At 41.4% G+C, this 24,881-nt stretch overlaps 1 protein-coding gene and 1 long non-coding RNA gene across 8 annotated transcripts in view; one reads left to right on the top strand and one right to left on the bottom strand.

Annotated features, from left to right (window-relative positions):
* Positions 1 to 1,240: 1,240 nt before the first annotated feature.
* Positions 1,241 to 24,881, top strand: part of whrna (whirlin a) — an 80,009-nt gene continuing 56,368 nt past the window's right edge. For 6 of the 7 annotated variants that reach the window (XM_057018905.1, XM_057018903.1, XM_057018908.1 and 3 more), the window contains exons 1-2: positions 1,241 to 1,393; positions 1,467 to 3,467. In XM_057018905.1, the coding sequence (XP_056874885.1) occupies positions 2,727 to 3,467 (741 nt within the window). In that variant the 5' untranslated portion in view covers positions 1,241 to 1,393; positions 1,467 to 2,726. The remainder of the gene's footprint in view (positions 1,394 to 1,466; positions 3,468 to 24,881) is intronic. The other variant, XM_057018909.1, reaches the window with a different exon arrangement.
* LOC130517189 (uncharacterized) lies at positions 17,081 to 18,432 on the bottom strand. The gene is made up of 2 exons (XR_008947655.1): positions 18,233 to 18,432; positions 17,081 to 17,451 (listed from the first exon to the last, which is right to left on the bottom strand). It is a non-coding gene; the product is annotated as an uncharacterized LOC130517189 (long non-coding RNA).

Below are 24,881 nucleotides of genomic sequence, written 5' to 3'. Positions count from 1 at the left end.
AAGAGAGGCATCCTGCTTCGTGGTGACTGTACCAGCCTGTGGGGGCAGAGCTCTGATCTGGGGGGGCTACAGATGGTCAGGTCCAGGTTCAGCAACAATATCTGACCAAAGAGGTCAGAGGTCAGCAGAACACCTGAATATACCCAACGACCAGATTATTGCATCAGTGGATCTGATCTTTCCCTGATGGCACGGGCAGATTCCAAAACGCCAGGACTCATCGGGAGCAAATTCGGATTCGGGGAACACGAGACATCATTTTCACTCATGAATTGGCCAACAGAGTCCACCTTAACGTGCTGGAGAAGGCTTCACGCAGTGGTCCGACTCTACCATCATCAATACAACAGCTTGGTGACAAATTCATGCAACACTGGACAGAAATAAACCTTTTGATGCCAATGTGTGCTGGAATCAAAGCTGAAGTTGGTCCAACAAAATATATATGTATATATGCACACACAGACACACTGTATATACTGTATATATACATCTGTGTGTGTGTGTGTGTGTGTGTGTGTGTGTGTGTGTGTGTGTGTGTGTGTGTGTGTGTGTGTGTGCATGCATATGCTAATCAATATTGTTGGGGTCTAGGGTTTCAGGTCGTGTGTTGTTGTGGTCCTGCTTGTTTCTTCCTGCAGGGGGCGTGGAGGAGCCGATATCTGCTCCAGCCGGTGCTGCAGGTAGGCGCACCTGTCGGCAATCTACCTCAGGCCACCTATTTAAGGGCTGAAGAGAATTGTCTTTATTTTATTATCATGTGTTGTACCATATGTTTCTGTTTTCTCTTAGAAGCACTTTAGAAGTTAGGAATGGTAAAATGTTTAGTAAGTGGAATAAAGATAAGCAGTCAGTTGACCCTTCCTTGACATGAATGTTGTTTAGACAGTTGGAGGCAGGAGGAGACAGTCAGACGGAAAGTGGTAGACCCCCATCGTAGAACGTGACAGAATAGTTTACTGGTGTTGATAAGTTCCTCTGCAAGAAGGTGAACTTTGAACTGGCCATTTGGGAGACAACGGAGAACAAGGACTGTGTAAGCATCCAATGGGACTGGAAGAAGAAGACGAGGTCATCCAAGAAGAAGGACTGGATTGGACTGAATTAGCATCAATAATTTACATCTGTCTTTCTATTAAAGACTGGGCCAAGGGATAGTTAGGTTGTCAGACTTCATGCCCTGGCAATGGACTCTGTTATTGTAGGCCCGGAGCTCTGTAATATTTGTATCTTGAATTGGTTCTATTGTTAAATACATTTTGAAATTGGCATTTGTTTTCTTGAAGTCTTCATTCAAAGAACACGCGGATTGGCAGTGACACACGAGAGGTACTGCAATCCAACAGGGCGGAGCGCCTGTCTACCATTGTCGGGGAGCTCTCATATCAGAATGGTAAAACTGACTCTTGTTACCCCGTTATTGGTTGTTTACCACTCGTTGATACGCGTCTCCCTGCTCGTTCGAGGTCTCCACGCGCCCTGCTGGGCTGGAGAACCCGCAGGACCTGACTCCCGTGTTGGCTCCGCGCTGGAGCTCTCCGTGCGCCCCGGAAGACTGGACGAGCGCTGCCCTGCGGTCCAGGAGGACTGCCAATTTGATCTTTTAATATAAACTCGCTTTTTGGACTTTTTCCCACTGCGCTTTGCCTGCTTTCGGGTCCTGGAAAAAAACGAAACCTAACACAAAATATAGTAATGCTATAATTCTGAAGCATATCCCATTTGATGTCGAAATGTGTGAGCTTATTACTGTAAAGGATTTGGATGGGAATTAAATTATTAAAGTCAGGTTTAAGAAGTTGTTGGCTGTGCATTGGAGAATAAGGGCTTGTTTGTATTGGCTATAAGGTCCTGCGTCATTTCCTGGCAGAGGACAGCGACGTGAGAGCCACCAACCCTCTCCCCCCCCTCCTCCTCCTCCTCCTCCTCTTCCTCCTCCTCCTCCCTCTGCCGCCTCCTGTAGTAATGTCTGGATAGCTGAGACACCGGACAGCGGATCACTTACTGTCTCCAACCTGGACGCACAAGACATAGAACAGCGTCAAAGAAACACTTGGAGATGCGTCGTAGCTGTTTGTGCCGCCGCTGGATGTATAAGAAGTGAACGACGTCGTTTGGAAGTAAAACCGAGTGGAATAGTGCGAACTCGCTGGGACGCGGAATTGGAGCGCAAAAAAAGAACTTTTTTCCTTTTTTTTCGCTCCTGGAACAACCTTTCGGTCTATGCCCGGAGCTCGCTCGACTCGGTCTAAGTTCCGCCGGTGTTGAATTGCGCCTGGTGGAGCTGTTTGGCGGACACCAGAGAAGCGGTGTCTCGGCAACCACTTGACCCCCTGGAACCGAAGCCCGCAGCGAGTGACACAGGCCGGCGTCCTTCCGCGGCTCATTTACTTAAAGCTCTGACGTAGCTGTCCACGAGACTGGCGCGCGGGGCTGCGCGTGGAGTTTGCGGAATCATTTTGCTGCCGTTTCAATTGCGTTAATTGGCAATGCGAACATAATTGTTTAATTGATTTTTTGGGGAATAATTAGAGTTGCCGCTGTTTGCTCTGATCCAGCAACCTGCGGTGGTAGTTGGATGATTATTCAGGTATGGTTGTGACCGGAGCACGTCTCCCCCGGCGGCTGTGATGTCGAGCTCCGCGCTGCTCCCGCGCCTCAAACGCATCACGCGTGCTCACTAACCACGCGCCAGGGTGGCACCGTGGACCGGCCACACCACCAGGATGAGCAGCACCGACTTGGAGCGCATGTCGCTCAGTTCTTCGGCCAACTCGGTGGCTTCAAGTGCGCGAACACTTTCGGCCAATGTGAGAAAGCTCCACAACGCGCTGAATCTCCTCCTGAGCGACTCGGAGCGGGAGCAATTCATCCACTGCCTCAACGTGTACCACTCCAAACGCAACGTGTACGACCTGGTGCAGACCCTCAACGTGATCCTCAACGCGCCGAGCAAACGGCAACTTTTGCCCATGCTGCGCCTGGTCATCCCTCGCTCCGACCAACTTCTTTTTGAGCAATATACCTCAGAGGGCCTTTATTTAAAATCGGATTTAGGGGCAAGCAACGGCAGCACCGACACCCCGCCGAGCGATTTCCCCACCGCCAGTCCAACTCTCCCGGGGAATTTTTCACCAAATCCGTCTGATTTCCAAGTGGCGTTGCGGGGCTCCCCGGATAGCTTCAGCACCAGCAGCGACGGGACAGCTCCCCTGGTGCCGCTGCTCGGACGGAACTTCATCCATGAGCCGCCGGGGGAGCTGCGGCAGGTCACCATGAAGCGGCACAAGAGCAACGAGGGCCTGGGATTCAGCATCCGCGGCGGGTCTGAGCACGGGGTCGGGATCTACGTGTCCCTTGTGGAGCCTGGGAGCCTGGCGGAGAAACAGGGGCTCCGAGTGGGGGACCAGATCATGAAAGTCAACGACAGAATATTCGAAAAAGTCACCCACGCTGAAGCAGTGAAGGCAAGTTTCTTTTTGTGTTTATTTATTCAGCAGCGTTGCATTGTTTTTCAGTGCAGACACCTACTGTTTGTTCCCATTTTGTATAAAGAAAAACATCTGCTCCGCTGACGTCTGGCTTTAGGACGCACAACTGACCTTTGAAGGGGGCTTCTTGTTTGCAGCAGCAGCGTGGTGTAAACTGAGGACCTGTACTTTAAACAACAGGCAACGTGTAATGGGATGCTTTCCCGGCAGATGGTAACTAGGGTGTGTGTGTTGTGAACGTGTGCTGAACGGGCTTGTGTGTGCGTGGGTTGGGGGGGTAGTGCTCTAAAGCTATAACCAAGAATAAAGACTGGGGTCCTTTAGCTCTCTGTGAGTGGCTTTAAGTACCCAATAAATCCTATTAGCAAATAAGATGGAAAAAAGAGGAGGTTTGCACGATATAGACTGATTTAGCAGTTTTACCCAATCAGACTCTCTGAGGTCGCCGTTGGCCTACGCGCTGGCCGTGGCACCGAAGAAGCGTCTTTTTCATACAGTCATTGGGTCTCTGCTGAGACCCAATGACATTTATTATTCATTTATTTATTTATTATTATTATTATTATTATTATTATTATTATTATTATTATTATTATTTAGCATGCAAACACACCCATTACACCAAAAGACAAAATATGCATGGCACAGCTAGAGATTTGTTATCGTTCCAATTGCCATCTTCTTTTTCGGCTGTTTGGATTTAAGTTTAAAGGTGTTTTAAGACATTTATACTACAAAGATAAGAAATGGCAACAACACTCATTGTTTTTAAAAGAGTGAGGGTCCTCTTGTGACATGTATAATGTTACTACTTTATTCCTCTCGACAGCCATGATAATAGCTTTTCTCTTTAGTGTTTAGTGATCCAGACTTATCTTTTAAACATTTAAGTCACTTTAAGCGTCATAAGTTAAACTCCACCTTTATATTTTTCTCCACTTCTGCTGGCTAATGCTCTTTTGTGCATTAATTAAATGATTATATATATTATTTATTTGGGAATGTTCTGTTTTATTTATTATAATATAGTTTATAGTTTAACAGGTTAAAAAAGAAACAGCAAAATAAAGACACATCTATATCACAAAATGGGAAATGACAATGACAGTAAGTTTTCTGCTGGCCATATAAATGTTCTTTTTAAATTCTATAAATAAAGAACAATCAGATTCATCATTGTATATTATAAAAAAGGAAAGATACATAGAAAGTAGCACCAAGAGGAAACAGGACAAACAGGGAAGGTAACAGACAAAACAACAAAGTAAAACATACAATAGGTGGTCCTTCTAGGTCCTAGGCGTCAAACTCTGGCCCGTGGGCCAAATTTGGCCCGCAATGTAATAATATTTGGCCCGCGAACCCATACCAATTGACTATTAGAGCTGTGCAGCTGGTATTTTATTAAATATATAAATATCAAAAGGTTTCCTGTTATAGCTGGAGGAAGATTTTATTCAATAAATATCAATGTTGGCCTGTGACTTTGTCCCAGTTTTGAATTTTGGCCCACTGGGTATTTGAGTTTGACACCTCTGTTCTAGGGGGAGGCACGTCTGATAAGAAGGTAAGAAAGACTCCAGGTAAAGGCTAGTTTCTGTCTTTATCCACACATTTGTGTATTTTAATAATCATTCTGCCCTCTGGGTGAAATGGTTTCCCTTCATTTGGAACAACTTTTAGATACTGTGTAGTAATGGGTTAACTTTATGTTGTACTTGAGTTGAATTGGTTCTTTATAATTTGAAGATGCAAAATAGTACTTAAGATGACAATATTGAATTTTTCACATGAACATATCTCAAACGATTGCGTTTATATTGATGGAGACGGCTGGTGCAGAAGCACGTCCTCCTCTGAATCACCTCTGGGCAGCAGTCACAGCTGGAATCTCAAGATTGTGTCTTAGTCATTCCAGTAGATCAGCAGTAAGTGGCACGCATGTCCTGATACAAAACAAGGCTCCATCTTGTGATGAGGTGTAAAAAATAATATCCATCTGTTGGCAGTTAAATGAGGCAGTTGCTGGTCAACTCCAGCAGATCTTTAAGTGATCCATTTAAATACTAGAGCATTAGGCTGGCGTCCGTCCTGGACGGGCACCCTTGAATACTGGCCCAGGGAGATCCTCAGAGGGGGTCTTCAAGCAGCGTCGATGGCAACAGGTGCTGCGGAATCGTGAGCCACCTTGCTGCTAGCAGATGCGCTACTATCTTGCTCCCCTTGTCTTCCCTTTCTGGCCATGCCATTTTAAAGTTAATATTTGACTGTCCTGTCTCACCATACAACCTCATTCGGCTCCATGTTCTCATTGTTCACCAACATTTGTGACTAAGTGCACCGTCAAAATTAACTCATGCTAATTAAGTCATGACCCATGCTAATGCGATGTTCTGTGGGATCTCTAATTTCTTCTAATTTTTGCCTCACAAGAAAAGGGACAGACACGAGTCTCCTACTGTTTCATGCTGACTAATACAGTGTAGCCATAGTAGTCTAACTATCAAGAATGTCTAAGAGAGAAACACGACAGGTCAGGGTACTACGAGTTCACAAGAATTCCCGTAAACAGCCGGGGGCTACCAGTGTGTACTGATCCACTCAAAGAATTTTTTGTTATACAAATGTACTTATGCCAGCTTGGCATTATTATAAAGTGGTGAAACATAAATGCTAGTTAGCAACTGGAAGCACCTATATCTAAATGATTTCCAGGCTACAGGGATTTTAATCTGTGTCAGGGCTGTCACAAACTTTGAATACCCCCAGAATCCTTGTTTTTATCACTCAAAAACTAGAAGCTGTCTACTTTTGTGTTATATTCTGATCTCTGAGATCCTCAACCTAATCCAGGCAGGACAACTGCTTTCAATGCTGACTATTAAAAAAGTATTTCTGATTCTGATTCCAGTGCTTTCACAAAGGGAAGCGGGATCAATCTGAAAGCCTGTGTGTCTACCTGGCTGGAAAAAAAAAAGTGTTGAATGGCTCTCGTGAGCTCGTAGTACCTCGCCCTGTTGTTGCCCACAGCTTTAAAAGACTTGGTAAGCCTGTATATCCTTTACCATCCGTGTGGTACTGCATGTTTTTCAGGTCACCTGCCTAATGTTATGCTAGCACATCTTCTCAGCAGGTTTCTTGTTAGCACTAAGTCATTTATGGAGCCCAGGTTTTTGATTGATTTTCCTTTTCTGGTACCACAGAAAAGACTTGTGAATGGAAAAGACTTGTGAATTCTATTTTTAGAGCTCTTTGGCTCTAAGGCTGAGAAACCAGTAGATCGTTTTCTTCTGATCAGATGTTCAGATGGTAAAAAAAGTGTTTGCAGCTGATGATTATTATACATTTTTCATCGGTTTAAAAAAGTATTGTAGCTTTTTATATGTGTCTGCGTAATTGACAAAATTTCTTATCATATAGAGACATATGATGCTGTAAATACTAGTATAGTATATTAATTTAAACCATTTTAGTCTTCAAACAATGCAAATATGTTCTTTATGATCATTTGTAAAGAGAAAATAGGATGAATAATTAAATGAATACATTTGATGTGGTCTATTACATTGAGTTCATTGAGTTTTTCTGTTATTCTAATGTTAGCTTTATTTGAAACTCTGCTCTGGGCATTTTAACACATTTGGCAGACCAACATTCACCTTACTCCAGCGCCGCGCTGCTTGATGATTCAAGTTGTGACAGCAGTCACATCTAATTCGGACTCCTGACCTCAAACTGAACTATGTGCATTCAAAATTTCACTCAGCAGTAATTCCACATCGACGGCTAAGCTAACTGCTGTGTTAAAATGCTCACCGAGGAAAATGGCGGCCTGTCACTTCATCACCCATCCAGTTGTTTTTAAAGGGTATATAGTTATATTAAGAATAAGACGTTTTAGTTGATAACGAAGAACACAGAATATGTTAACTAATCCGAGCGCTTTCTTTTATGAGGGAGAAATAAATCTCTGATTGTCTTCGAGTGATTCGTGATTTTAATCCTTTGTTCACCCTCAGCTCATCACCATAGCTGACAGGTAAATTGAGAGCTTTCTGCTCCGGCTCGACTGTCTTGTTGCCGCAGCATCTCCATCACTAAAGTGGGTTAGCATCAGGGATGGGGCTATGGTAGGGCAGATTTACTGTAGAGCTGAAGAAGTTAGCCAAAGCTGAAACATGTGACCTGTAAGAATCACTGAGAGAGACCAACAAATGATTAAATCATAGCCGCGCACGCATTTACTGTCTTTTTCCTCTTCTTCTGGAGCATGTTCTCATTCAAACTGCTTTCTCGCTGCTTTATACCATTTAATCCGTCAGGCTTTAGTGAACCGGCATTGCCTGATGAGCCCAGCGTTCACTTGTGAAAGTGGTGGATGTGTCAAGGTCTTGACGCTGTATCCTTGTCTGTGTCAGCTGGTCTGCCTTGGCCTCAGTCCCCCCGAGTCTTTGGCAAGGTTAGTGTCCTCCTCTGACTCTCAAGACTTTCCTTTATCATCATCTTTTAGCTGCGCTGGGCACTCAGAGGATGCGATGTGTTGGGATTAGGGACATAAAATATGTTGTTTTGAAGCTAGAGCCACAACACCCCGCAGGATTGGGACGGATTCTTTATTTGACAAAAGAAAAGACAAAAGACATGTAGGATGACCTTGCTGGTGGACATCTTATCTTCTCTTTACCTTGTGTGAAACTCCTTCCTGGGTATTTTTTTTTGTACATTTGACATATTTTGTCATGGATATAGAGCGAAGCAGCTAAAGGGAACATTGGCTTGGCTTCGCTAAATTGGCAGGGCAGACCCCAACGGCTCCAAATCAGAGAAAAAGAGATGAATGGACCCCCAAGTGCTACGCCGACGTTTGACGTATCGATTGCTAGAAAGACTAATAGAATTTTTGTTGATGTTGAAGATAATTGATTCATTGCTTGGAGCAGGCGCGGGTGAACCTGTTGTTGCTATGGGATGCTACCTAAGTGTAGAGTATTGGAATGCATCTAGTTTTGAGTCTTATGTCCATTTTCTTCTTCTTTTTTTTTTTTTTTACTGTGCTTTAAAAACTTTGATCACAGGCCTGGGCTATTTTGGATCACATCTTACTACATCATAAGTAATCATCAATACTTGCAATTAGTTATTTGGTTAAACAGTTAATTGCTCAAATTACTTTTTAAGTACTTAAAGTGAAAGAAATCTAGTCTTTGGACTGGATCAGGAAAAGTGAAATCAGAATATCAGTTGTCTTTCAGAAAATGATATTAATCTGATATTAATAATAAAATGAATTTGATCCAACAATATAACTGATTACTATGGACAAGATAAAATGTGCATGTAAAAGTCAGAATGTGTATTTGCAAGGATGCTTTTATAGAGTTGTTTCCTCCATGAAACTAGAAAACTGTGCCTGTTACAGCAAGATAAAGGGACACCAACACACACAGTTCAGATTATATTGGTAAAACAGTTTCAAAGATAAGGACAGCTTTCTGGAGCGCTGATGATACCGGTCGCTATCAAGCAGTGGTTAGCTGAAGACGGATGGATGACCAAAACCATTTTTGTTGAGTTGCTTTCGATGTACTCTGGGAATTTTGTCCACATTCAGGTGAATTCCTTGGAACCTCTTGATGCTAGCGGCCATTTAGCATTTGTGCCACCGGCAGAGACGGGCGAGAGAGATTTATTGAAGTTATGTAAGCACAACAGAGGAGCGTTTAAATAATCTCATCAAGGGCAAAACTAGTTCCTATGAGGTTGCCAGCGGGAACCCATCTGAGGTGTGACTGATCATCTGTGTGCTTTTCTGTGTCTTATCAGATTTCTCTCCAAGTACTTGCCAACACATGTAAAAAGAGACTCGTTTGGTGGTGCAGATGTCTCTTTTATGCTTTAGACAGGTTGAAAGGAGCCCTGCTGGTTATCTGATTCTGTGGAGCTGCCTTATTTATCACACACCAGATCCAAAACACCCCCCCCCCCCTTCCCCCCCCGCCCGCGCCACCCTGTAGCATTTTTCTTCCACATTATGAATGAAGTGAAAAGTGTGGGGGAGCTGTGAAGACATGTTGGGTCTCAGCTGGAACTGTCTTGTGTGTGTCTTGATGTGTTCCACATTTTAATTGATGCATGTAATTATTCGATGAGGTTTTAATCCAAGCATTAATGCTATAGCAGAGCATAGATAGTCAACATGGGGCATTATCTCAAGGAGGCACATGATCTGCAGCACACCAAGGCGTCTTGTTTTGAAATAAACATTGTTGTTTTTGGAGGTTAAAAAGGAAATGGTTGGTTTGCCTGATTAAAGTCCAGTTGGTGTGTTACCAGTTAGCAAACTAGCTGTGAAATTGTTGTGGTTAAAAAGGGTGCGCTACAAAGTCAAACCCTAAATGAATTTTATCCGGGTTCATCTGTGTTGCCATGGGACCATGTAACTAGGCAGGTTGTGACTAACAAACAAATCTGATTTGGTCACTAATTTGTAATTAGTAGTAGAGACGGTCCGGCTGAAGAGATTTGCTGGCTGTCTCAACAAATCAAATCCAATGTATTTAGAGCCTGAAATCACAAACGTTGCTGCCTCGGGGGGCTTTACAAGAGGCACAGTTGTGACACCCTCTCTCCTTAGACCCTCAGTTTGGCTGAGGAAAAAATTAAAAACCTTTTTCTAGAAAAAGTATGTATTTCTGTATGTATTTTCTATGATCTATGCCTCTTCTCTCCTCTCCTCTCCTCTCCTCTCCTCTCCTCTCCTCTCCTCTCCTCTCCCTCTCTTCTCCTCTCCTCTCCTCTCCTCTCCTCTCCTCTCCTCTCCTCTCCTCTCCTCTCCTCTCCTCTCCTCTCCTCTCCTCTCTCCTCTCCTCTTCTCTCCTCTCCTCTCCTCTCCTCTCCTCTCCTCTCCTCTCCTCTCCTCTCCTCTCCTCTGTCTTTACCCAGCCCCCCATCACCAGGAGGGTCCCCCTACATGAGCCTGGTCCTGCTCAGGGTTTCTTCCTGTTAAAATGGAGTTTTTCCTGCCACTGTTGCTTGTTGGGGGTCTGGAAACTGCCTAGAAACAATTCTGATTGTAACAGAAGCTATATAAATAAAGATTGATTGATTGATTGATTGATTGATTGATTGATTGATTGATTGATTGATTGATTGATTGATTGATTGATTGATTGATTGATTGGTGTCACATATACAGGGAATGTTAACATTAGCATCAGCAACATATCCATGTTAGGGATATAGGAGTTAGCATACATTCTGTCCACAGAAGAAGGTGTCACAGGCAATATAGAAGAAGTGCGTGGGCCCAGGTGCATCTGCAGATGTCCTCATATGGAGCTCTGGGCCACTTGACCTTACCTGGAGTCAACAAGACAGGCTCCAGCAGTAATATGTGCATTTATGTGACAGGAATGTATAGAGGACGCGAAGAAAGGAGAGGGATAAACCCATGGGAGCGTTGCTTATCAAAGAGGAAGGTTTGACCTCTTTCATGTGCAGAGGACAATTTTAAAATCTACTCTCAATTTTACTGGGATTTTCTAAAATTTACTGAGCTGTGGTATAACAGGCAGGCTATTTTTGATTCAGAATGCATTTCAGTTATGTCCTCATCATACGCTTTGATTTACAACCATTACTGGTACAGATGGAGTCGAAATATTTACAGCTGTCCTTAAACTAGCATCATGGCTAGTTGCTTTCACTATTATTTCTTTAGAGGTCAACACATTTTCCTATAGCCTAAAACCCAATAAGTGTGACCAGACAATTGTCTTTCTTATTTTCAGTAAACTGTAATAATAAGTCAAGTCCAAGTCAAGCTTGTGCCCTGTGCCTCATTAAAACAGCCTTGCTTTTAAAATTCATATTTAAGCAGGCTTTCACAAAGAGCTTCCCATTTTTAATACACATATATACTGCAAAGCCGCGATATTACAGACAAGCTAGCTTCCCCTGATGCGTAAGGTGGAACTTTTGGCCTGTGTATTGGTCCTATAGCCTTCCACAATCCGGCACAGTCTTCACAGTAAACATATCGCTTCAGCTGTCCATCATATAATAAAAGTGAGATGATTATTCATTGCAATGTTTGAATAGGGAGCACATTCTGTATATTCCATCCTTCTGCTTTCTAGTGGCAATTACTGAGTTCGGGATCTGTGCATGTCTCAGGCAGATTTAGAAGTGAAGGACAACAGGGATGACTTTTGGGCTGATCCTTTATGTAATATATCTGACATGTTCACTCAGACTATCACACATCTCTGCTCTGATTGGTTCCTCGTAGATTAATCAAACTAAGCCGCTGTGGTTATGGGCACAGAACGACATTCCTTTTAACTGAAGATATTTACAGACTTAAAACCAGCCGCCATCAGATAATTGACTTGTGTTTAGGAGAGATGCATTCGTATTTGTGGATTGAGCAGACTAATAATTGAGAAGAGGAGGAGGAGGAGGAGGAATTAAACAAACAGCAGGAGATTGAGTTGGAGTATTTCATCTACTCACAGCTGGTGTGTTTAGTGTGAATTCAATACATAATTATCAACAGTTCCCAGTCTTTTGCGTGTGCTTTGTTAACCTGATCAATGTGAACTCTGAAGGGGAGAGAAAGAAAAAAGACCCGAGAGCACTCGGTGTTACCAGTACGGCCTCACTGCTCTAATTCATTCTGGCTGTTTCCTCTTTAAGTCCTCTGTAGGTTCATTTTGTTGTTTGGGTCTATGTTTATGACTAGGATTTTTGAGATTTTTCAGCCTGTAAAATGTTCCAGTTAATTCTGATGTAAAACCAGCCGTCAAGACACAGTGTCTGTGTGTTCTTCTGGCACAAGCCCAGGTTGTAATGCAGGCCTTGACCTCAGCACATCGCCCCATTAACTCCAACTGAGTCTGCGCTTTTATGCCGGGATCAGCCGATTCAGCAAGCTGGGATGTACCATGCGCCTCGGAATGTGGTGCTTGTACCGATTCTGAATTACAGAATGGTGTTTTTTAGTTACCTATCCTGGCCCCTCTTCACTGGTGCTCTTCCCTAATGGAAACAAGTATGCCCTCTATGTGCCTCAGACCCAAGGTTAATAGGTCATTCTCCTCTTTTCTGCGACCCTATCCACAAATACACCCTCAGCTGAGTCACCACACACTGAAGTGGAACATCACGGATCATTTTGTACCTGAAAAGGTTTTTTCTTCAGTTGGAACCGCACCAAAAGCAGCCCCGACCCGAGCTTTTATCTCTACTCTCCGTCAAGCAGCTGTAGATGTGTGTTCCTTCAGTCGTACCTGTTGTCTGGCTCTTGGTTCCGTCTCCTGCCTGCAGACATAATTAGGCCTCATGTTTGAAGGACCGGCTGATTGATTCACAGCTTATTAAAAACACATGAGAAATGAAGACAATAAAAGTTAATGGGGGTCACAGGTTTTGATTTATTTGATGAGGATTTTCTTGCCACAGTTCTATTCTACCAATTCACTTGATGTTTGCAGACGATGTTTTTTGCATTTTTCACTCTCCAACATGAGTTTTTATTGTAGGTCTAAAAAAGTTCTGTTAGAATACTAATTCTTTTCTGTTCAGTGCCAGATGTTTTTAAAACCAACGCATACTCCCTCCGTCCATTCACTCAACCACCCAGACCTCCCTCTACCTGCCTACTTCCTCCAGATCTTTGTATTATTAATGCATCTCCATGTTCTCTACCTATTCTATCCTCTACCTGTCCTCCCCCTCTCCTCTCTCTCTACCTAGCCCCCCCATCAGCAGGAGGGTCCCCCTACATGAGCCTGGTCCTGCTCAAGGTTTCTTCAAATCAAATCAAATCAATCTTTATTTATATGGCATCTTTTACAATCAAAATTGTTTCAAGGCGCTCTCCAGAATCCCAGGGCCTGACCCCAGACAAGCAACAGTGGCAAGGAAAAACTCCCCTTTAACAGGAAGAAACCTTGAGCAGGACCAGGCTCATGTAGGGGGACCCTCCTGCTGATGGCAGGTTTCTTCCTGTTAAAGGGGAGTTTTTCCTTGACACTGTTGCTTGTTGAGGGTCAGGCCCTGGGATTCTGTAAAGGGTCTGGAAACAATTTAGATTGTAACAGACGCTATATAAATAAAGATTGATTTGATGTGATTTGATCTTTCACCTGGGCCAGCTGCCAGACACAGTCTTAAAAAGTAATTTTTAAAAGTTCCATTTAAACCATCCATCATATTCTAAGCAGGGGAAGAAAATATCAAGATAAGGAGAAGGTGTACTGACGACAGATGCATTTGATGGACGAGACAACAAAGACGCCACCGAAGGAAAATACAGCCAGCTACAATACAAGATTCGACAAATTGAGGGCGCAGCTGGATAAACTGCTGTTCCGGAACACTTCAGTGAACACTTGTTTGACTTCCATGGTCCAGAGAGTAGATAGAGAAGACATGACAGGAATTTAAAATAAATTCCCAGGAAAACTGAGTTTCTAATCTGGAGGAGACACTACAGCAGGTACTGGAATATATAATCTACTGGACAATGGACACTGTCAACACCTGAGACTTTTGAATGTGCTTGAGAGAGAAGAGATACAGATGTTACATAGCTTTTATAACTTTTTGATTAAATTATATGAAGAGAAATGGAGACTTTTACATTGCGTTGGGCCACTTTGAGACGATGTGCCACATCTGCAAGCTGTAATATTTTAGATGCATCAATACCAGAAAAAATCGCATAGTCTGAGAAAGAGAAAGATCAAATGGGTTCAGAGTAGTGTCAAATATGTTGGTAAGAGAAAAACCGCACCGGTTGAACATTACAAAATTAGGTTATTTAGTCTATGTGCGGAGACGCTGATGAGTTTCAAATCTCTGGAGCGAGCCAAGGTAGGACTGAAAGGAAATTACAGGTTACAGGAATGACTTTTCTTCTTTGGTCAAAGCTCTTCAAGCTTAAAATACCACATTAAGGCAAAGCATTCGTGGGTCAGGGGTTCTGCTAGCGCTCTGCTAATGCATCACCTGGGTGGCCACAAAGCATTCCTCCTTGTTTACACATTCAAAATGAACATTAATGAAATTTAATCATGATTTATGTGCAGAAACTCTGTGATTAATGTGATTAAAAATGTGTGTGTGAATTTATTCCATTGTACTGCATGCCGATACAGAGTGGGGGTTGACAGCTCTAATTAGCATGCTCTCAATAGACAGGTATGTGGGGATTTGTATGGTGTTAAGGTGTCTAGGTATGAGTGTGAATGGATGTTTTTTCAATTTGTTTTTAAGTTTTAAGAGGTTCACTTTATGAAGCTCAACTAAATACCGAAAGGCAATATGGCTAAAAGCACTGCACAAACTCTCCTAAATTCATTTTAGAATGCAACCTGGCATCTAAATGCATTACAGATATGAGCAAAAAACACAAAGATTGATAGACTTTGTGTAAACTATCCTCTGGTATTGTTTCTTTTACATTTTTACCGGAACTATACCTTAAAGAGGGAAGGCAATGTGTGGGGAAGGCCTTTAAAGCTGCCTTTACCTCTAGTAGTAAAGGTGTGGGAATATGAATAAATAAGATTCCATCGAAATTGTTTGCTCAACATACAGATACTTATGGTAGAACCTACCTCAGATATACGTCCTTCCTAAGGAAAATTCTCTCTGCGCTAGATAGTTTGCACAGGAGTGATTATGCTAGGAGTGGATTTAAACTGTTTATGTAATTGAAATGATGAAAACATTAAATGTAACCAACCAAAAGGCTTAGGATTTATATCTAATATTGACTGACAGGATATATGTAAACCCTAAGATAAGTGACTGTTCATATTTCTCCCTCCCTCACCCTCTGAAGTAGGTTTGAACAATGAGCAGAATTCATATCATTGTTTCCGACCATGACATAATTACAGCCTGAATAGAAAATACCAAATGAAAAGTCTGAGAAGTTTATTAAAAATTATACAGCTCTATCCAAACCGATGGAAAAGTAAAAGGAGAGCTCTCAGGATAGACCAGAGATTGCAGGGATGCATTTAATGAATACAAAAGAGGATAATGAAATAAAAAACTTAGAACACTTAAATGGCCTCAGGACACAACAAACGTTATAACTTAGCAACAGTGCTCTAACTGAACTAACTGAATAAGCGGTGGAAGATGAAGATGAAGACAATATATACTAATATTGGAAACAAAGTTCCCAAGATTGACCCCAGCTCCTTAGAACTTTGCTTTTAAATGCAGTAAGCAGAGTGACTCCCTCATACAGCAATGGCTTAGTGATTAAATCCAATGATAAAGTTTCTTATTCTATTGTTTTATTGAATATGTATCAGAGGAAGCTGCAACCATTTGGTGAGATATCTGAAAAGAAGAAAATTATTGTTACATAAACTCAGTAGGGACTCTTTTATAAGTGGCCCACAAGAATCCAGAGTTTTGTTACCACCATTGTGTGATGGAAAGGCACCCAGGGTGTATTATTGCCTTTCTCCTGACTGCTGGCATGGACTCCCTAGACCCTATAATCCTGATTAGGAATAAACTGCAGTTCACAGGAAATGACTGGACTATCAAAACAAGATTGACAGATTCTATGATATATTTTAGTTTATCAGCTGCTAGAGATATGAAGAAATTACTAATGGTATTTTTAAAAAATAAATAAATACTGTAGTTTTGAGTCCAAAATAGAACTTCCACAAATACAAAAAGGAATTTATGTGAGATGTCAAGTCAGACTAATACTTAATAACCATTTGGATTGGAAACATTCTCATTAAATCATAAACTCTGAACAGTTCACTGGTATGTTGGCATATACCTGAGGCCTGTAATAAATGCAAAGTGATTCAGTCCTGGAGTTTATAATATCATAAAAGCTTCTCTTTGGCAGCACCATCACCCTCTTCCTGTCCTGACTCAATACTGTCACTCTGTTTTCCTGCTTTCATGTGCAGTTTTCACTGTTTCACATCTGCCTCTTTACAAGATGGGGGCGCTTTCTTGCCTGTTCTTTCCACTTGACAGTGTTACATTACTTGGGAACATTGTTTGGATATGGCTAGTTTTCTAATCAGCCATGATAGTGGGATCAAAAAACTGTCATCGACTGTAAGTCATTGAACCAGGGCTCAGCAAATCAAGTCCTGAGCTCTAATAAAAAGCAATAAATTTGTCATGTCAGCTTTAAATGCAATATTGCTCAAATTGCTGTAGATAAAACAGGCTACAGACATAATTTAGCTACTGATTTTCTGGATTTGGCAGTAGTTGATTTAATGGTTTAAATATATTGTTATTTGTTGCATTGCGTGGAATTTTTCATATGGGATAAAACCTTTAAAACTAGATTGTCTGCTGAATTGTGTTATTTGATGACTGAACTGTAAAGCTTTAAACACTGTCAAGCTTTGTAAGCCCGACAGTCTGTGCTACACAGAGAGGATGTGATGACCACAAAGGTCATCCATACAGAGCCACTTAATGTTGAGTGCCTTTTAGAAGTTGAAGTACTAAAAGCATAGGATGAAAAAACGCACATGTGCACACAATACGGATAAGAATGTATGGAATGTGCTGTGGAGACATTGCGACATGGCGTACTGGTATTTTATTGATCTAGAATAATGACGTACTTACAAGCCTTCAATTTACACTGATACGAAGGCTGTTTTTGCTGAACAGTTTTAATTAACTGAAAAAGGATCCACAAAAATTTGTACCAGGCGACAAAATTGGAAAAAAGGTCGTCAGTGAGAAATGCCAGTAAAACCAAATGTTATAATTTCCATAAGTTTTAAATAAAGTAGCGGCGTTTTGAAGTGAATTTAAATGAAAAGATTCACACTCCGGGTCGGCTCCATCCATACAGGTCAGTTATCCAAAGCGTGATGTCACTTGGACTCTGTTCGGGTTCTTGAAGATGTTTTGTTGCTTCTCCTTTAAGGTGTCTTCATTTCTGTAAAGGAATGTGATCTTGAATAAGAGATACATATAAAAAATAATATATTTTGTATACCTGCAATGGATTACACATGTATGGAATCAGCTGCAGTTCCACCTGCACCTCATTGTGTATAATATATATTTTATTATTTAAACTATTGTTTCAATATTCATAAATGCAGACATCTCAAGCTCTTGGATGGCATAATAAACTGAAATGATTCTCTTTCTCTGCCTCACACACACGCGCATGCATGTCACAGACAGACACACGCACACACAGTGGGGCAACAGCCGGCAGCTAATCAGCTTACCTCTGTAAAAAAACATGTCTGGATGGGGCTTTGTCTGGAAGAGGGCATTTATTTAGACTTATATCAACTGTCGAGATGGTGAAATTTCCACAAGAAAATAAATGCTTTCCTGTTGAAATATTTATACAGTGCCACTGATTAACGTTAGGGTTAGCATTGCTTTTCTTACTCCACTGGGAGTCTATTGCAATTAACATATGGAGAGAGGGATTAAGAGGATCAGTGGTAAACCTATTCTACAAACACATACATATGTCCACACATCTCATGACTCTCATGAAAGATTTCCACCCAGCTAATAGTGACAGATGTAACAGCCACACTATCATATCTATCAAATTATTTTCAAGACCTTTATATTTCTATTCAATTATACTGCTATTTTGCATTAGCAACTACATTGTAAACACCATCATGGTACTCTGAGAAATAAATCTTCCTGTAGATTGTCACTGCATTTGTATGTCTGCTCCACACTACCTGATAAGACGACGAGGAGCTGGTGGTGGAAAACTGAAGCCCTCCCAGCAGTCAGCCAGTCATCCACAACTGGGGCCAGACTCAGTCCCAGCATGGGGAGCACAGCCTCCCTGAGAGCGTTTCCCACACCGTGACTGTATGGGCCAAATCTGAGGCCACTTTTCACAGTAAGCTGCAGCCAGCACTCCCTCCCACACATCACCAGTCCCCAGCAATGCCAGTGCCAGCACCACGGCAGCTGCCACTAGCACAAGCACTGTGAAAGGACACCAAGTTGCTTTCATGAAGGCATTGAAAATTACCTGCTGTGGGTACTCGCGTATGCCTTTGACTAAAAAATGCTATATGACAGACAATACTATTGATTATGCAAATAACACTGGCATTGAATGTGTCCAATAGGGCCAGAAATCCTACCCCAGATCTTAAGCTATTATTCAGTAGGCATTTTTGCTGCATTCGGGCTTCACTGTTGATTGGATTGTGAGGAGGAATTTTCCAATTTTGTGGAACCTAATTGCCAGCCGTCCATCAGCAGGAGGGTCCCCCTACATGAGCCTGGTCCTGCTCAGGGTTTCTTCCTGTTAAAGGGGAGTTTTCCCTGCCATTTTTGCTTGTTGGGGGTCAGGCCCTGGGATTCAGGAAAGGGTCTAGAAACAATTCTGATTGTAACAGATGCTATATAAATAAAGATTGCTTGCTTGCTTGCTTGCTTGATTGATTGGTTGATTGATTGATTGATTGACTGATTGATTGATTGATTGATTGATTGATTGATTGATTGATTGACTGATTGATTGATTGATTGATTGATTGATTGATTGATTGATTGATTGATTGATTGATTGATTGATTGATTGATTGATTGATTGATTGATTGATTGATTGATTGACAGGGAGCTGAAAGCTGTCAAAAAGTCCTGAACTCGCTTCCAACAAGCAGCAGAAAAACTGTTGACCAAATGACAGGGTGCTGGGGGAGATGGGACCAGTGATTTATGATTTATTCACGTCGACAAAGGAAAACCAACTTAGGTCTACAATATCAACCTCCTTAAAAAGTGAAAGGAGCGTATGGGGCCACCTGCTGAAGTGTCCCTCGTACGTCCGGTTCATGGAAGAAAATTGTGAGCATGACTCCAAACTACAGCAACTCCTCCAGCTAAAAGCGAAGAAGATAGTTGATCTGGGTGTGATTAAGAGTTGTCCATTCCCGTGGTGATTGTGCCAAAGAAGGATGGCTGTGAACATCCTTGTATTGATGTCAGGAAAGTCAATGCTGTTGGCAGTTTTGATGCATAGCCCATGCTGTGAATGGATTACATGGTGGAGCATGTTGGAAATGCCAACTACATCATCACCTTGGACCTGCAGTGGTTATTGGCAGATTCCCTTGGAGGAGCCGTCAAAGCAGTACACTGCATTTTTCACACTATCAGGACACATACTGATTCACAGTAATGCCATTTGGACTCCATGGAGCACCTGCACCCTTACAAAGGTTGCTGGATATTGTTCTCAGAGGTTTCAAGTCCTTCGGCGCCACTTACCCAGATGACGTGGCCATTTTCAGCCATTCCAGGGAGCACCATTTCATCACCTAGAACAGATCCTGCTGTGCATCTAAAGAGCATGTTTGACCATTAATGCGCAAAAATGTGAGTGGGCCAAGGGTGAAGTTCACTACCTCAGCTTCCAGCTGGGAGGGGGGACACATTCACCCGCTCATGGAAAACTTTGAGGGCATCGGCAATGCCCACACACCAGAAGACTTTACGTCCTGTTTTATTTTTCCCTATCTGCTATAATAAAGTCTTGATTAAATTTGAAAATGATCACTAACTATTTAGACTTTGCTGACCAGGATACTTCAAAATATTTATTTTTATAAATATCAAATTTCATTAATTTATGAATTGTTTCCTTCTCACCACAGTGAGTAGGTCCTGGTTCTGGACTCAAGTATGGTGTCAGGCTGCCATTTATAGTGCCTGTCTGAGAGTAGGGACAGTCAGTCTTTCTACTGTGTCATACCAATTGTAAGTAGATTATAGCGTAAATACGTTGTTTAGCATTGGGACTCTTTGGCTAGTATGCTTATCTAACTGCATATATCTTTACAGTAAACATGTGTTTAGTGATGGAAATTAAGGTTGGTATGATTTAGTGACAGGAGCCGAGCCTTTAACAAATGGAGCCTAGCACTGCCCGCTGACGGCCTGTGGTGCAGCACATCCATCTTAATGTCACTGGTGTATTTTGCTGATACTTTTTTTTTCTTCCTTTTGATGTTCAAATATTTTTGTTTTAATACTCTTAGCTGTCTCATTCCCAGATTGAGTGCAACCCCTTTTTTTTGCCAAGATCCTAACAAGAAATTAACAAAAAAGGAACAAAAAATAAACAGCCTCATCTGGTTGAATAAATACTGCAGCAGTTAAGGAACAAGGTTGTTTCTTAAGAAGCTGATATGAGACTTAAACTCCCACCTTGTAACATCAGCGTTTAACCTCTCCCCATTGTCACTATTTTAACCTTTAAAGTGACCTTGATTGTCTCAAAAAATGTTATTAGTATTACTCTTGTTAATATCTTTAAATCAGAGCAATCAATGTTCAGTAAAATCCTTACAAATCTAAATAAAAATATGCCGTCTGAATGCAGCTCATGTCCACTGGCCAAACTAAGGTCTTTAAAGATAAGAGTAAACCCCAGTCTGTCTATTGCATATATCTGGTGCTAATGCCTGCAATACATTGGCTGATATGTTATGAGGTAAGTTATTGTTTTAAGTAGGACATAGATTTAAATGTCTGGTAAAGGCTAAAACTCCCATGCTTCACTATCAGACTGATGCTATCATATGCCACATGTTTCAAATGTATATTTAAAAGCCCAATGCTATTCTTTGATATTATAATATATACAGTATATGTTTGTTAAAATATATATGTATGGTTAACCACCCTGTGTTATTATCCCTAACAGGTGCAATTCCCCTTCAAAATGACCTTTTTGTAGCACTGTGTTGGCATGAAGCTAGTAGTGGTGCACAATCTTTAGTATTTCTGACAGCATTAGGTCATAGCATTGGATTATAGCAATATCAATTGTGATGTATTTTTGGACTTTTATCAGGTTCCCTTATTATTCATGGAAACACAGACAAGCCTGAGCTGTGCCCTTTGACTGTGTCTCTGTGAGAAATATGACTCTGTCTCTTATTCCTTTAATGCACCTACAGTATCTTTGCAAACAAATGCATGTGCAGATGCACATGTGCATCAATAGTATGAGGTTCAAAACTAACATGTTCAGATTCAAGATCAGGACTTGATAAGCCTTGATAAGTATTTGATAAATGTAACAAGTGTGCTACCCTCTACAGTTTGTTGCTAGTAGGGTGCTGCTACCACAGCCCTCTGTTAAACAGACTCTCAAGTTAAAAAGTTGCAATTTAAATGACTGATCCATCCTATAGTAGGATGGCACAGAAGTACCAAGAAAACCAAGGGTAGCAAGGAAAGTAAAACATGATAGATGTGAGACTTGACTTAATGGAGTCCAGTCACACTGTGCTCTCCAAATATACCCAGGAGAAATAGGCCAATCTCTGTTGGCAGCATATGTCAATGAGGTCGATATTTGTGCCGTGGAACAACATCCCTTTCACACCACCCATCTTGTGTAAGGCCATTAGGATCCACCAGCATGGTGAGAAATGGATTATGCTGCAGCAATATGGGCCATAAAGTCATGCTCACCTCATCACAATGGCAGCCAGTCATCAATACATGCTCACATGTCCACAAAGGCACGCAACATTGACATACAAAGTGTTACATGTGCTCTTACAGCCCATTTTTTCCCCCCATATTTTTTACGCAATTTGTACAGGATTGCATTTGTCATAGTGATTCATAGTGTCAGTGAAGTGTGATAAAAGCCTAATTACCTTTCAACAATCACACTTGAAATGACAGCAGACCCCATTGACCCAAATTCTGATCGATAGGTGACGTGGTCATTGCCCAGCTTGTTGGGTTGCAGCCATTAATTTCTCCATCTTTGTCTGCATGTGTTTGTGTGCATTTGGGTGTCTGTGTGTAATTGTGTGTGTGTGTGTAAGATCCTGCTCACAGAGGCCACAGCTGTGAAAGCCATGGAACAACACTTGAAGATGCTGTGACCAATCACAATTTGGCGCTTGTTAAATGTGCTCAAATCCATACTTTAACCCAGTTTGTCTAAAACTGAATGGTAACTGTTTTGCCAATACGTCCCTGGTGCCATGATGAAGTTATTCGTTGGTGGCCATAATGCTAGGCCTGATTGCATGTATGCACAACCTAAGACATAACTTGAGCGCACATCTCCAATAATATAGCTTAGAGAAGCCAAGCGGGGGTCAGAAATCATGCATCTGCATGTGAAATCCAAATATTTCTTGCAGTAAATATTCTGAAGCTCTACAATGAGACCTTTACAGGACAGTACAGATTACTACAAATCATAAGCCACAGTATAAAATATTTCTGCAAATATATTCATTGAATCAGAAAAAATTATTTCAGGAGAGAAATACAGTAGTATGGCACTGAGCTACAGTGAGGATGAATCATTACAAGGCAGCAACGCTGCAACTTTTCATAGTTGCAAGATTCATACAAAAAGATCTCGCAAAGGAAAACGTAATTCTGGAAAGATGAATATGCACATCAATGAATATTAATTTGCCATTCATTTCAAATGTGACATTTAATTTCCTCATCACCTGCAATTGCTGCTGAACGCCTGTTTAACAAAGGTCACTGAAGTATGTTTATCTTCTACCTAATTACTTACTGCATCATGCATTGAATTTTCTGCATTCTGCAGAGCAGCAGACACATTCATACATCCCCTGTAACTTAATCGCAGGGAGCTTTGAGACAAATGTTCTCCAACGTTCCTCTCAATCACAATGAAGAAACAGCTTGTTTGCGACAAGGTTTAGCCTCTTAAATTCATCTGGTAAACGATGTTTATTTCTCTGGGAAATTGACCTAATTGAAAAGCAGCGTTTGCAATGCTTCACACAGTAGTGTGGAAATGGCATTTTTACCCTTAAACGTAATGATACTGGTCATTTTAAGCTATAGATTTATTTTTCAATTTAATTTCAATCCTCTCCTGACATGGAACCTTCTGGTCACCGCTATACTGTTACAGAATGCGTACAACATAATGTAACAATAAAATCATTCCCAGACAAAAAATGTATTACAGCAGAAAAACATTTAGAAATACATAAATGAAAGGCTGCCCCTTACTCCTTTTTTAAATTTTATTGGAATTTTCTTGTGATTATGAGGTATTATTTCATTATCTCGGCTTAACAGAGTGTGTTTTCCCATGATAAGGACTTATCATTTTGTTATCTCCGTATCGCAGACACTCGTTCAGACCATATGATCGTCCTGATTTCAGCCTACAGCTTCTACGCTCTGCTCTAGGTGTGTCCCAGCTGGTGACATGGCAGTTCAGAGCTCTGTCCTAGCCCAACTAACATTGAGTACAAACGGAAAACAGACTTTGTTGAACCAAGATTGTTGTACTGAGATTCCACAATAAGATATAGAATGAAAAAAGACAGGATGTGGTCGTCAAATCATCATCAGTTTTTAGGTGAGCCAATAATCATTCCAATAGAGAAAGCAATAGATCTGGTCATTAGACCTTTAGCAAATGCCAATTCTAGTGGAAATAAAAGAGGAAATAAGCATTTAATGCTTTGCATTATCTATATATTAAATGCACAAGTGACACTTTAACAGCAAAGTCATTTGTACAGTATGTTCATCTACTGGTTTTGCTGGTGCTGATGACTCAGAGCCATTGAGGATAACTTTTATAATCAGTGATAAGATAAGTGATAAATTGTGGTTTCTGACTTAGCATGCATTTTTTATCAGTGTATTGTCCTCTTGTCGGGACCTCTGTCTTCCCTTCCTCCTCCTCTTGTCTCTCTACCCCCCCAAACCTTAATTGGTACCTTAATTAACCTCATGTGTCTCAACTTGGTCTCTTTGCTCCCTTTATTATGTATTTAAACTTGTGCCAGACTGTGTTGTCCCTCTTGTCCTGTTGTTTGTATTTGGATCATTGGGAGTTGAGGTTTATAATGAAGCTTTACTTGATAACACGTCTATTTGAAAATGCTGGATTTGTTTTTAGCTCAGGTCCTGCAGAGATGTGCAATTTGATTAACTGTGGTCATTCTGTAGTGCGTCACACTGCCTGGCCTTCAAACCCAATTTCAAGAGCTCGCCGATGACGATTGTGCATTTGTGATAATTTCTAACAACATAAGAACTGAAACTTCAGAGGGGATCAATTGCTTTTTGGTCCTGTATAAGCAGATGGGGACAAGATGAGATTAGCTTGTATCATGAGTGAGTGTTCAAGGAGTGTTAGAAAAAGGCCTAATCCTTTATCCTTCACTAAAGATGAGGGGAGTTTTGCTGCTAACACTTTCAGAACAATGTTTATTATCCATAACATTCCCACTAAAACCAAACTACAAATGCTGAAAAGTTCAGCAACCCCCATCCCAAAGGGAACTGTATTCAAATCTGATGTCCTATTGTCGAGACACTCTATTCTAAAA

Source organism: Takifugu flavidus, chromosome 20, assembly GCF_003711565.1.
Source record: "Takifugu flavidus isolate HTHZ2018 chromosome 20, ASM371156v2, whole genome shotgun sequence".
NCBI classification, from domain to species: Eukaryota; Metazoa; Chordata; class Actinopteri; order Tetraodontiformes; family Tetraodontidae; genus Takifugu; species Takifugu flavidus.
The sequence above is the reverse complement of the archived record's forward strand: the minus strand, read 5'-3'. Positions and strand labels throughout refer to the sequence as shown.